Raw genomic sequence first — 14,304 nt, forward strand, 5'->3', positions numbered from 1 at the left:
TCAGATCACATGGTTTTAACACACACCTAAATTGCTTCATCATGAGTATACTGTCTTAAATCACGTGACAAGAATATTTTGACTGTTTCAACTCAATGAAATTAACATGCCTGATGATTGTGTGTGGCTGATATAATAATTTAAATTTAAATTTAAATATAATTAATAATTTCTAATTCCAATTTTCATTATAATCGTACAATTGTCATTGGGAACGAAAATGTCATCTGAACCAATTATAAATAGTGTTGGAATTCCCACAGCTGAATTTTTGGTAATTTTTATTTAATAATTTAAAAAACAGATTCTCAAATTTATATCTTATATAATTGATCACAGCAAGATGTTGATGCTTTTATGCAAAAACCGGAAAATAATTCGGCAAGTGAAGTAATTAAACGATTAGATGAATTATATATGAAATATAAATTCATGGAACAAAATCTTCATTTGAAAAAGTCCAAATTATTACAACAATATCCTGACATTGAGAAGAATCTAGAGATTCTAAAAACACTCAAAGATAAACATGTAAGTTGCATTTCGAATTGCCTTTTTCTCAAACTAACTAATCGATAATTAGACAAAAAATGAAGAAATGGACGCTAATTATCAACTGGATTATCATCTATACACAAGAGCAATCGTTCCACCAACAGATAAAGTTTGCCTTTGGCTTGGTGTATGTATATTTTGATAATTAATTTCTTCCTGTTGAAGCGAAAATGACATATTTTGATTGCATGTAATGTAGGCAAATGTAATGCTTGAATATTCAATTCAAGAAGCAGAAGAATTGTTGAATAAAAATTTAGCTCAAGCTGAACGATCATTAAAACAAATCGAATTGGATATGGATTTTCTCAAAGATCAGATTACAACAACCGAAGTTAATATGGCACGAGTATATAATTGGGATGTACGTAAACGAACGACCGAACAGGTACCAAAAAATCAAACGATTGATGAATCAAAAATCTTGGAATAAAACAACAATGGATAAAATTCTTGTTCTTGATTTTTATGGATTAAATCATTTTTTAATAAATTTTGTTCATAATAATCTGTCCCTATAGGACCGAATAATATAATTAAGGAAAAGTCAATTTATGAAATGAAAATAAACAACGAATTAATTTTTATCAAAACAAACGAAATGAACTAAATATGTTTTTTTTATGATTTACGACCAAATTTTTTTTCATCTACATTTCTACATTTTGATTGTCATCAATTTCGTTGTGGATGACATCATTTTCATTCGGATGTCGATTAAGTAGATCGTGTATAGCAACAAAACTTCGATTTTTCGATGCTGAACTCCATGTTGCTGCATTGATCGAATGAAATTTCGTTATCGATGATGATGGTGTTTTTGCTGCAATAATTTTCGGGCTTTCTTCCATAGGGATTGAATTGTTAAAAGATATCTGTTTGTTCGTCAAATCGGCTAAACTATTATCAGAATCGTTAGCAATTGTCGTACGATTCTTGACAAATGGTCCTTTCACAAATGGTGGCAATGAATTGATAACGCCAATTAATTCGTTAAAATTTTCATTATCGCTAAAAAATTCTGCGTGTTTTTGGTAACTTAGATGCTAAATAGGAATGAAAAGAAAATTTGTTAAAATAATTACATCCACATCGATAACGAATAAATCTTACCGATTCGAAATCCGTATAATCTTTATGGCAAATTTCACAAAAAGTAACATTTCTCCTCTTTTTATTATCAACAACCTTATTATTCGGAAGAGTATTGGTCGGAATGGATTTGCCATTTATAATGTTTGGCGTGTTTGTATTTGTTCCAGTCAATATTGGTGTGGTCAACATTGTACATTTTTCATTTAATTGTTTGTAAATGGTCGGTACGGTTGATTTGTTCGATTGTTGTGATTGATTAGGATGTGGCTGTTGACTTAACGAATTAACATTGATCAATGGTTTCGCTTTGAAAAATGGACATGATTCGGGCTGATATTCGAAATTCAACTGGGGCCATTCATTCAATTCTTTGAAATTCGGTCTATATTTGTTTGAATTATCGATGATCTTGATGAACGGTGGACATAATTTACGTGTCGTATTCTGTTGGTTGATGGTGGATTGTTTCATTTTACGAACATTTTCAATATGATCTTCACAGAATTGCAATAATCTACCGGTTCGTACTATTTTAATGTTAAATATACGCGCCAATTCTAGTGGGTCAGATGCTTGAGAAAATGTTGACGCTGTCGTCTTTTCCAACAATAATTTTCCTCTGGACTATTAATATATAAAAAAATATTTAAAAAAAAACTTCAAACAAAGCTTTTTACAGTACTAAACTTACAAATGCATTATTAGTATTTAGAGCCAATTTTGGTGTTGGTGAACATTGTTCCAAGCCTGTCACCGTTGTTTTTTCTATTTTAGGTCGACTGGTCACAACAATGCTGGTATTTTTATTGATGAACATATCGATTTTCTGCATAAATGGATATTTTCAGAAGAAAAAATGTTTCCATAAATTAAACATGAAATAAATCAAAAAAAAAAAAAAAAAAAAAAAATAAGACATACGCCACCGAGTTGTATAATTTTTTCGGATAATGTTGCATTTATTTGGGTAGAATTTTTTGGATCCAAAAAGAATGAATATTTATCAAATGGTCGACCAGATGATGTTGTTGTTGTCGTTTTTAAATTATTGCCAAATGGATCCATTATTTATAAATTTTTTAAAATTTCAATAAGATTCGAAAGAATGGTTACGGATATTATTGTTTTGTGAATACACATGTAGAAATAAACGAAAAAAAAACTCATCGGTTACATTCGATGACTTAAAACCGCCAAAATTGTTGCGAACACAATATACAACACACATTGGAGAACAACACAAAACAAGGAATGGAATAAAACACGCGCGTGCGCGTTTTACATCAAGCTAAAAACATTTGGAATTCAGACAGACACAAGACAAACAATTTAATTTTTTGTTATGTGCTCAATTCGAAGTCAAAACTGGTATTTTCTTTTATCTGTTCTTTTAAAAATAAATGGATGGAGCCATTGATGATAATCATGTATTCCAATCATTACACATGTGTTTTTTTTTATATTTTTCTATATCATCATCAATCTAAATTAGCAAATATATCATTTGCATAACATATCATCAATTCAATTACACGAATTTTTAGATGAACATCTAATAATATATGCATTGTACCAATATTATTATGATTATTGCTAAGGCCATTTTTCATCAATGATGATGATGATGATGATAGAGAATTTCCTTTTATTCTATCATTATTATTGTTGTTGTTGTTGTTGTCGTTGTCATTGCTGCCAGTTTTGTATTCATGTTGAATGTTTCTGGAAATGAATGGATGGATGTATATATATTATTTAGTTTAAATGAAATAATTATTTTTCATTTACATTTTTTGATAACAATAAATTAATATAATAATATACCTTTCATCACGAAAAATTATTGGAGCAAATACGATTGCTAATGAATTGGCTGTCATTTCCGTTATATGTTGACGATCAACTATACGTTTTAAATGATAGATTATATAGGCTAAATTGTTTCGATATGTTGCTGTTAGACATCCAACTAATCGTCGTAATTCAAATACCAAAATAGCAATACCAGATTGTGTATATGGAACTTTTCTTACTGGCCATTCACTACCGATTGTAATTAATTCTTTTTGAATGTTTTTATTGAATATTGGTGTTGATATCTATGAATTGAAATTTAATTTATTTATTTAGTAATTTTGATCTCATATTTGTAAACGAATAAAAGTGTAAACAAAACTTACACAAAGAAGATAATGTTTAACAACACCGGCAATATCATGAGGACTAATCTGGCTAATATCAATAAGATGTGAACCAAATTCAAAACTTAGGCACAATTTTTCGATATTGGTTGAATCGCCATCCAATTTATATATGCCACGTAATTGATGTATAGGCCTTTTTTCAATCTCAATAATGCATGTATGTAATACATCAGATATTTGATTATTATCAGATATTTCTAAACCGAACACAGCCAATCGTGGTGGCATCACTTTATTTGGACATGTTACATATAAATTTTGTAAACATTTTTTATGTCCGGCCAACTTGCACTGTATTTTTTTATTTTTTTTTTTTCGTTTGACGTTGTTCATCATCATCATTATCATTGGTGTTGTTATTGTGGTTGGTTGATGTTATTCGAATATATGGATAAAATATAATAAAAAATAGTAGTGGAAAATATAATTAAATTCAGTACACTGTCAACTGTGCATAATGATAATTGAATAAAAATGTCCAAACGGTTTGTTGGTTTGTTTTCCGGTGAAATAACGTAATAAAACAAATAAAAAAAAGGAAAAAAGAAAGAAAAAATTGTTAGAATAACATTTTTGTTGCTTACCTGTACACATTCATAGCAATAGAAATAAATATTATCGGAACAAATACGACATTTTGTTGGTTTCATATTCAGTACATACGTTATTCGTTGATAATCATGTTCCTTATATTTCAATCTTGGTTTGACATTTATATATCCAGCTAGAATAGAAGCCAAGATGATATTTAAAAAAAAACATAATTGAAATGGCCACAGAATATAGAATAATATAAACAAATACAAAGAAAAAAATATTAGAATTAGAAATTCTATAAACCATTTTCAATTATCTACAAATCGCTTGAAGGCATTAAAACCAAAAGAAAATAAATTCATTCACTATAGTGTATACGCAATGTTTGTTTTCAGGATAATTCCTTTTTTTCTTTATCCTTTTCTCACTCTCGTTATTTAATTTAACCATATAAATGGTGTGTATACGTGAAAGCGGTTATTATTACGTAAACAGTGTTCCATGTTATTCTCGATTGTTAAAGGCGATTTAATTATTTTCTTGAGAATCGGATACATGCACACACACACACACACACACACACACACACACACACACACACACACACACAACATATAAGTAATGTTCCATAATGCCCAGAATTAGAATTTTATGGACAACACCAATTTACAAAGGTGAATTTACAGAAAAAAAATTACTTATCCCAATCATTAATATCCAATTAATCGAATCACCATCAACAAAATTAATGAATGGTACGAAATGAAATAAAAACTTACCCAATTTTTTCATTGTGGCATTTGTACGTTTATTTTCAAACTTTTTTTTATCATCCAAATGATTACTTGTTGTATCATCAACATTGTTTTGGCCATCTTTATCGATAGAAATTGATCCAATCGAATTGAGTATAATATCTGATTTGGCACGCGAAACTTTTGGTAATATTGATGTTGATTTAATACTACGTCCTAATTCGGACGAATATCGTCGATTGGCTTCTTATATACGAAACACGTTCAATATATATCAGACATATAAAGGGACAAAATCCAATTGAAAATCAGTGTATAAAATTTTGTATTTGTTTAGTTTGGAAATAAATGAAAAACAAACGTTGTGGAAAAATAACTAAAAACTGTTCATTTGAACTTTTAGCATTCCAATTATATTGTTTTGATTTCTAATTTTCTAAACATTTAGATGTATGGTTGGTTCTCTTTACAGTCTACTACAAATAGCATTCACATTAATATAACAAACTACAAACTACGAATTAGAACAACATTTTCGGATATCAATAAACGTCATCATCATCATCATCATCATCATTGGTCATCATCATCATCGATCTAAATTAGGAACTAAAGTCGTCAAATGAAATAAAAGTAAGGAAACAAAAAAAGAAAACCCATCAAATCACGAATAGAATTCTGTAATGTAAAGAAAATAATTGAGAGCTATTGGATTTTCTTTTCTTTTTTTTATCATTCAATGTTGTTGTTTGTCTTTGATTACAATCACAGTTTTCCTATTATTATTCTATACATTTCAATTCAGGATTCTATACTATCAAATAAGTTTATTTTCTTTACTCAAATTTCATTCGAATAATAGCTTTTGTTCAATGTTATCGGATGACTTTATTCTTTTTCTTTCACTACACAAACAATTTGTGTCATCATCGAATTTTCATTCAACTAACTATTATTATTATTATTATTATTATCATGTACAATTGAAATATTCTACATTTTATTTTGACTAAAAACTCAATTCAAGTTCAATAGAGAGAATCGTGACAATCAGCGACAAAAACAACAACATTATTTCGGAAAAAATGGTCATTCGTAGATAGATTGATCGTATTCAAGTCTTTTGTAATTATGATCGGTTTTTTTTATTTCTTGAAAAAATAAATTCCAAATGGTCAGCAGAAAAAAAAACTTCATCATTACAGTAGTTTGCGTTATTTTTTTTTTCTCTTTCTTTCGTTTTATTTTTTTTTTAATAAAACTTGAAAGAAAAGTTCTTTTAAATTCTGCGTGTGTTGTATACAACGAATATGATTCATTTTGTTACGTTATTATGGTGGACGATTAGAATTTCAAGGTCAACAAGTATCTAACTTTTTGCTTGCTTTTCTTTTTGAACCATTTTATTCATTCAAAACAATAATTTGAAGTGATGGAAATTTTCCAATATACTTGCACACACATACACACACACACACAGACACATGTGATCAAATGAACAGAATATAAAGAAGAATATCCACTTGAAAAAGCAAATTTAATAATGAAATAGCTTCAAACAAATGTGAATATGTGTGTTCGTGTAAGCTGGTTGATTGGTTGGTTGGCTCAGAATGAAAAAAAAAATTCCTCCGAAATTGGAGTTAAATTGGATCGTTGACTTTACCATCGGTTATTGTGTCTAACATTACTAGTGACCAACAGTTAAACATCACGAAATAACGCAAAAAAAACAAAGCCAAATAACAACGAAAAAATAAATCTAAAATGGAATCAACTTTTTTTCTTGTTCATTGTAGCGAGATTTTTCTTCATCATCAGTTTCGAAATTTCATTATCAATGCCACACACACACCAAATTTTCTATATATTCCATTAGATAAATCATCGAACATACAAATATTGGATCCAATAAAAACGAAGACCAGAATAAAATCCAATTTTGGAAATCGATAATGTAATGAAAAAATAGATAAAAATTGATACTAAAGAGAATTTTTTATTTATCTTTTATCATCATCATCATCATCATCATGACTTATTCAGTGTTTTTCATTTCTTTTTATATATAATTCTTTCGTCATACAGTCCATTTGATTTCACTGATTCGATTATCAATTACATCGTAGTTGAAAGTTGCCATAGAATAACGATATAATAATTTTAAACAAATAAATAAACAAACCAAAAACTAGAAACCAATATTTTCCAACTGATTTAATCGTAAATGATTGGACAAGAATTTTCGATTATAGTTTTTCAACCAAAAATCAAACAAAAAAACCAGTTTAATATTTAATATATATAAAATATAATTTCAATCAATTTCAAAAGCATTTAGCCATTATAAACATCTGGTGATCGATTGGACTAAAAAAAAATCACCATGGATCTTATTAGCGACCAATTATCTTAATGGCTTTTTCCCCAAACAAATTAATTGTCTCTTGGTAAAATATTCGAGTTGTGTGTGTGTGGTTGTGTTTGTGGTTCAACAAACAAATTTATTTTTCCAGATCAAAATTAGTATTGTAATTGACGTAATAAATCGATGGTCGATTATGTAGGCAATACAATAATCGTTGTGCTGGTGGCGGTGGTGGTGGTGGTCGGAAGTGAGTATTAAAAAGAATTGAGTATGGAAAATTGAAATTCATTTTATTACGATGCAAAAAAAATTCTGGTGGGTTTTTTTTACCCAATAAAAAGAATTTGCAAAAATAACTTTTTTTTCAATGACAAACTACATTTAATCCATCAACGTTTTTTTTCAGCGAATATAGGAACTTTTTTTTAATAATAATAAAAAAAAATTCAAGAAAATTGAATCAAGAATTTTTCTTTTCGTTATTTACTTTATGAGAATGATTGTGAACAAACGAAAAAAAACAAAAAATAAAAAATAAATGAACGTGGAAGATAGATAAGCCTCAAATTCTTATGACAACAACAACAACAGCAGCAGCAGAAAAAAAGTTGAAATTCATAATCACATTTTCAGCCAACCACCAGCATCGATCCCCATCCGCAAAAAAATATGTCTTTAATGTAGAAAAATGAGAAAACTGCCACACACACACACACACACACTTGTAAACATCAGAGACTTTTCATCATCTATAATCTTATTTTGATTCATATCATAAATATTTTATATTGAATAAATTCATCTAGATCTTTTCAAGTGTTCATCATCATCATCATCATCGCGGGATCTTATTAGATATATTACAGTACTATTCTTACCATCTAATATATTGATAATAATGACATAAATATTCAAAAAAAATATAAGGCATTAATAAAATAACCAAACACAAATGGAGATTGACAGAATAAAGAATATATAAACAAACTGACAGCAAATCAACGACAAAAACAAAATCAAAAAAAAAACATTAATATAATTTGTATCATTATTATTAAAGTTTACATCATATTATTGAATGAATGAATGAATGAATAAATGAATGGACACCTATGGTTTTTATATTTGAAACACTTGAACATTGTAATTTACAACAATTCTTTGTTGTCAAAATGTAATGTGTTTGTCTTATTCTGTATTGTGTATCGATAAATGTGTTTATGCTTATATGTATAGTATCCTCTTGACAATCATGACAAAAAATATCAAAAAAAAAAAAAAAAAAATTGACAACGTCATCCAAAGCAACGTCATCAATGGTTGTTGTTGTTGTTGTTTTTTTTTGCAGCAACTGCATATTTATAATAAATATTTGAACAAAAAAAAAAGAAATAGAATAGTTAAGATACCAATTATACATTGGTTGCTGGTAGTAGCCACCTAAGATCATCAATTCATTCATTCATTCATCTATTTTATCTATTTATTTATTTATTCATGCAAGAATCGTTCAATCATCGAAAATGTCACTATAGATAAATTTGGATTGACAATAAATGATGATAACGATAAAAAAAACAGGAAAAAAATCGAAAAGAAAAATGTAACATATACTTATAAAAAACAACAACAAATGCTATGTGCACACATAAATTGGAAATGTTAATGATTTTTTTTTTGGTTATTTCTAGGAAAATTCTACATAGTCATTCTGTGAAAATTCTAAAATGATGTTATTTATCTTTGGAACAAACACAAATTTGAATATTATTAAATATTTATTTAGTAGAGAGAGAAAAAAAATTTTTAGAATATAAAGATTCACCTTGAACATTCGTATCCTGTAGACAAAGTCGATCAACACTAGATTGATTAGAATTTGTCGTTGTCGTATATGAATAACGGCGATCATTATTATCCATATCGAGAATTGTAACATCCTCTTGATTATGATGATCCATTTCGAATGTAACACATAAACGTGTTCGTTGTGCCATTATGATGTTTTTTTTTCACTCGAATTTGTTTTGAATATTTTGTTTTTTTTCCCAATATGATTGACGAATTGAATTAAACTGAATTTATATGGTAAGCTTTTTATTCCAGTAATCATATAGAATGATAAATAATCATTTCGAAATTCATGACACACACATATGCTAGAAAAGATTCTAGTTATCGATATTTTATATTGATTGAATAGTATAGTCAATAAAATTGAAATGAATCAATTTCGTGTGGCAAAAAAAAAATTTATTTCAATTCAAAATAAACAATTGTGAAAGATTAATTTCCGTTCCATCACAAATCTAGTGTATGAAACGAAATGAATAAACAAATAATAATAACTCTTTGAATTACGTCAATTGATGATGATGATGATGAAAAAAAACAAATTTGTTATTTGTTGAATGTTATAATAGGAATTGTTGTCATCAAAATAATGATGATCATTGACTTGAACCAGAAACAATGAATATCACAATTCAGAATGAACAACAAAATCAACGTTTTGTTATTGTATCTAATAGTTCTATACTGATATAATGAAAATAATATTACTGTGTGTCAGTAGCTGTTGTCGACGACGCGCATCAAAACACTGGAACATTTTTTTTTTGTTTCTTTCAAAAACATAGATTCGAAACAGATGCTTGATGATTATTCCCGCCGACGAAAACCAAAAACGAAGATGACTACCATTCAGAATTCTATTTTCAATATATAATTGAACAAAAATTTTCAGTGTCAGTGTCAGAGCTATATGTTTTTTGTAAACTGTTGTCTATTGAGTATACGAAATTATCATCGATATATGAATCATCGTCGTGAATGACGTTTGTTAACTATCAAAATTAGAATCAGAAAATCCATACATGCGCATTGATCCATTTTCAAGGTTTTTTTTTCGTTCCAAACAAAAAAAGTGGTTATTCTCTATTTCTTAACTATACATCACTAAATTCCATATTAATTCTAGTATGAACCAAAAAAAAAAAAAAAAATCTCAATTTTCACAGTATAATAGAAACATCACACTGAAACCAACAGCAACATTAACAGTCAATTTGGATCATGTTACGAGAATGAAGATTAAATCTAGAAAAAAAAACTTAATGTTGAAAATACACAAACTGGCTTTTTTTTTGTTAATATTTCGATTCATCCATATGTACATCGACATGAATGGTTCATTATTGAGAATAATTATTTACCGTTAATTTATCGGACAACATTATATTATTATATGAGTAATTTAATTTTATGAAAAAAAATTGCCATTTATTTTTCCAATTTGTTGTTGTTATTGTTATTGTTACTGTAATTTGATTAAGGAAATCGTGAAAAGATAGCTGATGAATAATCGAATTTCCTGTTTGATTTTGTCAAACGATTCTCATACCATTATACATCTTTGTTTGAGACCCAAATAAAGTTTCTGGAATTCTTCATTGTCCATCACATATACAAGCACAGACATCTTTTTTTTTCATCATTATTCAGTAATAATGCACATTTTGTTTTATGCATATGTTTAGCACATGGAGAACAAAAAAAAATTCCACCATAATAAATATGTAGATTTTTCAAACATGAACTTTTTGTAACAACTTTTTTTTGAAAAAAAGGAAAATAGAATATTCTTTCTTTTTGAAGAAATTGGCCTATAGAACTAGACTTGCACAAAGTAATTCTCAAATTTATATCGGAATAAAAATCGAAAAATAATTAACAACTTTTCTCGCGAATGAGGATTCCATGACGTATGGAAATGTTTTTGGAACGAATCCAAAAACATTTTTGATTCTTAAATTTTTAATAATTATAATAATAACAAAAATAAAATTATTATTGTTGAAAAGATTGAAAAAATGGATTTGAATTTTAACCATAAAAAAACAGTGACATGACCCAAATATTCAAAATGATGAAAAAAATGAAAAATAAATTTAAAATGAAATTTTTATAATCATCAACAAAAAAAAACTTTAAGCTTTTTTTCCGGTTTTAATGATCTACAATGATGATTATGGATATGATGATGATTATGAAAAAAAAAACTGAATAAAGCAGCAATTTGTTTTCAACAAAATTTGAAGCTGATGAATTCATAAAGATTTTTTTTCCATATAATTATTACTGACATACATAAAATTTTTTGGATATTTTTATTATATGAAATAGATGAAAAACATTTGACAGCAACATTCATCGGAAATCGTTATACCATCATGAACAACATTCTAAAAATAGCCATCATCAAAATCAGTACAAATTAATCCATATTACCAAATTATTATTGATCAAGTTTTCTTTTCATTTTCATTCGTATTAAATGTAGGAAAAAAAATTAATCAATAAACAAGTACAATGTATATGTGTATAGCTAAGGAAAAAAAATTGAAAGTTGATAACACAAACTATGATTTTCGTCTATATAGGAATAATATTCTAATCAATAAATTAGAATCCAGAAACATTATTATAACTATAGTTCATTTTATGAATAAAACATTATTCAAATATTTTAATCGATCAATATATATTGGAAATTTATTTGTAATGTTCGATCAAATACTGATTGAAAATTTCTTTCTTCCACTTCGAAGGACAAAAATTCACCATGTTTATTTACTTGTTGTCATGATTGTTGACATTTATCCCATTGTTTGTTGTATTTGGCCTTGAATCAATTCCAGGGCTTCATCATAATTGTATTGAATTTCCATTGAAAAAAAAAATTTCCATTCATCCTAATGGTTGGCTGGTTATATAATATTAGATTGCATAATGGAAAATGAAAGCTTGAATAAAAATGAATATATATGAAAAAAAAATAATCACATGATGATTCAGTAAACGGAATTCCGTTCGTCAAATTTTTGTTTCATTCCCCATTTGACTTTGAACCATGTAAAATCAGAAATTATATCATGATGATGATGATGGTAATGATAATCATTATCATAGTCTCAAGTTAACCATCTAGAAACGGCAAAAAAAAATATTTTTTTTTCATCACTATTAAAAAACCGGAATATTTGTTTCCACAATTTATATACGCGACTATTTTTCGTAGCAATATTTTTTATTTTTTCTGGCAGAAACATTTCTGTTTTTGAAAGTATTCTTTTTGGCAGAAAAAAAATCATTTTCTGTCAGAAGAATTATTTTTTTTGGCAGAGAAATTATTTTTTTCAATTAGATATATTTAATTGATTTTTGGAAGTAAAAATATTCGATTTTTGGAAGAAAAAAAAATTGATTTGTCAGAAAAATTATAATTAATTCAATTTTTGCTAATTGATATTCAAATTTTTGTTGGTCCATATTTTTCACGCTTAATTCGTTGTATAGCGTTATATACTTGGGTTTGTTTCAATACATTTCCTTCTCCTTTTAGCTTTTCATAAATTTGTTTTGGTTTTTGCCTTTCTTCATACATCGATGTTATTTTGTTTTTCAATTCTTTTGTTAATCGATTACTTGTTGAGATGATTTCGCTACATGTATGATCTTCGTTGTTTTGGTATAAATAAATTGATTCAGAAAATTTGTCATATGAGATAAAAATGCGTGCTCGGCATTGCATGTCATTCTTTTTCACCTGGAAAAAATACGATTAAATTATAATAATATTATCATATATTGAACATCATATATTTACCTTGTTGCATCGGTAATATTGTTTGATATCTTTCTCAGTATCACTCCGATACCACTTACTCCAATTTTCACCAATAAATTCTTTAAGTTCTTCATTATTAGTAAAAATTTTCATTTGGTGCCAGTTTTGTTGATGTTTGTTATAATCATTGAATATAGTGATTTCGGAACTTGAAGTATCTTCGCTGGAATAATATTCCGCCACAGTTGAAAAAGACCTATACATTATTGTTGTACTTGTTGCACACTGATGATGATATGGAAAGACAAGGTAAAAAATAATCGAATGTTTGAATACAATTTTTTTACCATCTTGTTTAAATCACAGAAAAAACCTAAACATTTTTTGAGCGCGAAATTTTTTTGGCCATGACATGTTCATCATCTTAGTTGATTCGCAAGAAAATCAAACGCTTGCGCGCGAAATTTTTTTTTTTTATTTGGTCATGACATATTCCTCTACATATGTGTGTATAAATCGCAGAAAGAAATAAAATGTTTGAGCGCAAAATTTTTTTTTGGCCATGACATGTTCATCATCTTAGTTGATTTGTAAGAAAATCAATGCAAATTTTTATATATAATACCAGTATTCAGTGATATATTTTATTTATTTATTTATTTAAATACAAGAGAAACACACTGCCAATAAGGTACTTGTGTCAAATATTCTATGATATAGTAACTTTAAAATAAAAACGACTTTAAATTCTTGAATATATTTCATTTATTCATGCATGGATGCATAAATAATGCCAGTGGAAAAAAAACATTGAAGTAAATGTGAATCGACGAAACAAATGTCGAAGTTGATCAGAGAGAGAGAAAAAAAACGTCCATTCCAGAAATAATGGATATTTTCATTTCATATAATGAAAACATACTTAAAGGATTAGCTATAATAGAGGCAGAATAAAGATTGCCAAAAAAAAGAGAGTTGATGTTAAGAAGATTATCAAATTCATATTACATATATATAATAGACATATACATGTGAACAATAGAATTAGCTGCAATGAACAAAAAAAAACAACCGGATATTAATATGTTGAGATGGTAATGGAATGTGATTTCCTTTTTATATGAAACAGCAACAATAATAATGATAAAAGTTGAATCATCT

At 27.4% G+C, this 14,304-nt stretch overlaps 3 protein-coding genes and 1 long non-coding RNA gene across 6 annotated transcripts; 1 reads left to right on the plus strand and 3 right to left on the minus strand.

Annotated features, from left to right (window-relative positions):
• The first annotated feature begins 79 nt into the window (after positions 1-79).
• Positions 80-1,149, plus strand: LOC124498772 (prefoldin subunit 3). The gene is made up of 4 exons (XM_047062572.2): positions 80-274; positions 340-531; positions 584-682; positions 755-1,149. Exons 1-4 carry the CDS (start codon positions 221-223, stop codon positions 986-988), a joined length of 579 nt encoding a protein of 192 aa, XP_046918528.1. The 5' UTR covers positions 80-220; the 3' UTR covers positions 989-1,149.
• Positions 1,019-2,767, minus strand: LOC124498769 (protein DBF4 homolog A). Its single transcript, XM_047062569.2, has 4 exons — positions 2,572-2,767; positions 2,342-2,476; positions 1,669-2,274; positions 1,019-1,601 (listed from the first exon to the last, which is right to left on the minus strand). The coding sequence occupies exons 1-4, from the start codon at positions 2,713-2,715 to the stop codon at positions 1,206-1,208; spliced, it is 1,281 nt and encodes a 426-aa protein (XP_046918525.1). The 5' UTR covers positions 2,716-2,767; the 3' UTR covers positions 1,019-1,205.
• A 350-nt stretch (positions 2,768-3,117) lies between these two features.
• On the minus strand, positions 3,118-10,094 carry LOC124498768 (rho GTPase-activating protein 45). Of its 3 annotated transcripts, none has more exons than XM_047062567.2 (6): positions 9,340-10,094; positions 5,171-5,389; positions 4,439-4,578; positions 3,831-4,145; positions 3,475-3,749; positions 3,118-3,372 (listed from the first exon to the last, which is right to left on the minus strand). In XM_047062567.2, the coding sequence occupies exons 1-6, from the start codon at positions 9,509-9,511 to the stop codon at positions 3,129-3,131; spliced, it is 1,365 nt and encodes a 454-aa protein (XP_046918523.2). In that variant the 5' UTR covers positions 9,512-10,094; the 3' UTR covers positions 3,118-3,128. The 3 variants fall into 3 exon arrangements, with proteins under 3 accessions (XP_046918523.2, XP_046918521.2, XP_046918524.2); XM_047062565.2 differs by having other exon boundaries at positions 5,171-5,392; XM_047062568.2 differs by lacking the exon at positions 5,171-5,389.
• A 2,609-nt stretch (positions 10,095-12,703) lies between these two features.
• Positions 12,704-13,516, minus strand: LOC124498773 (uncharacterized). Its single transcript, XR_006959510.2, has 2 exons — positions 13,183-13,516; positions 12,704-13,122 (listed from the first exon to the last, which is right to left on the minus strand). It is a non-coding gene; the product is annotated as an uncharacterized LOC124498773 (long non-coding RNA).
• Positions 13,517-14,304: the final 788 nt, after the last annotated feature.

Source organism: Dermatophagoides farinae, chromosome 2, assembly GCF_024713945.1.
Source record: "Dermatophagoides farinae isolate YC_2012a chromosome 2, ASM2471394v1, whole genome shotgun sequence".
In the NCBI taxonomy this organism is placed as follows: Eukaryota; Metazoa; Arthropoda; class Arachnida; order Sarcoptiformes; family Pyroglyphidae; genus Dermatophagoides; species Dermatophagoides farinae.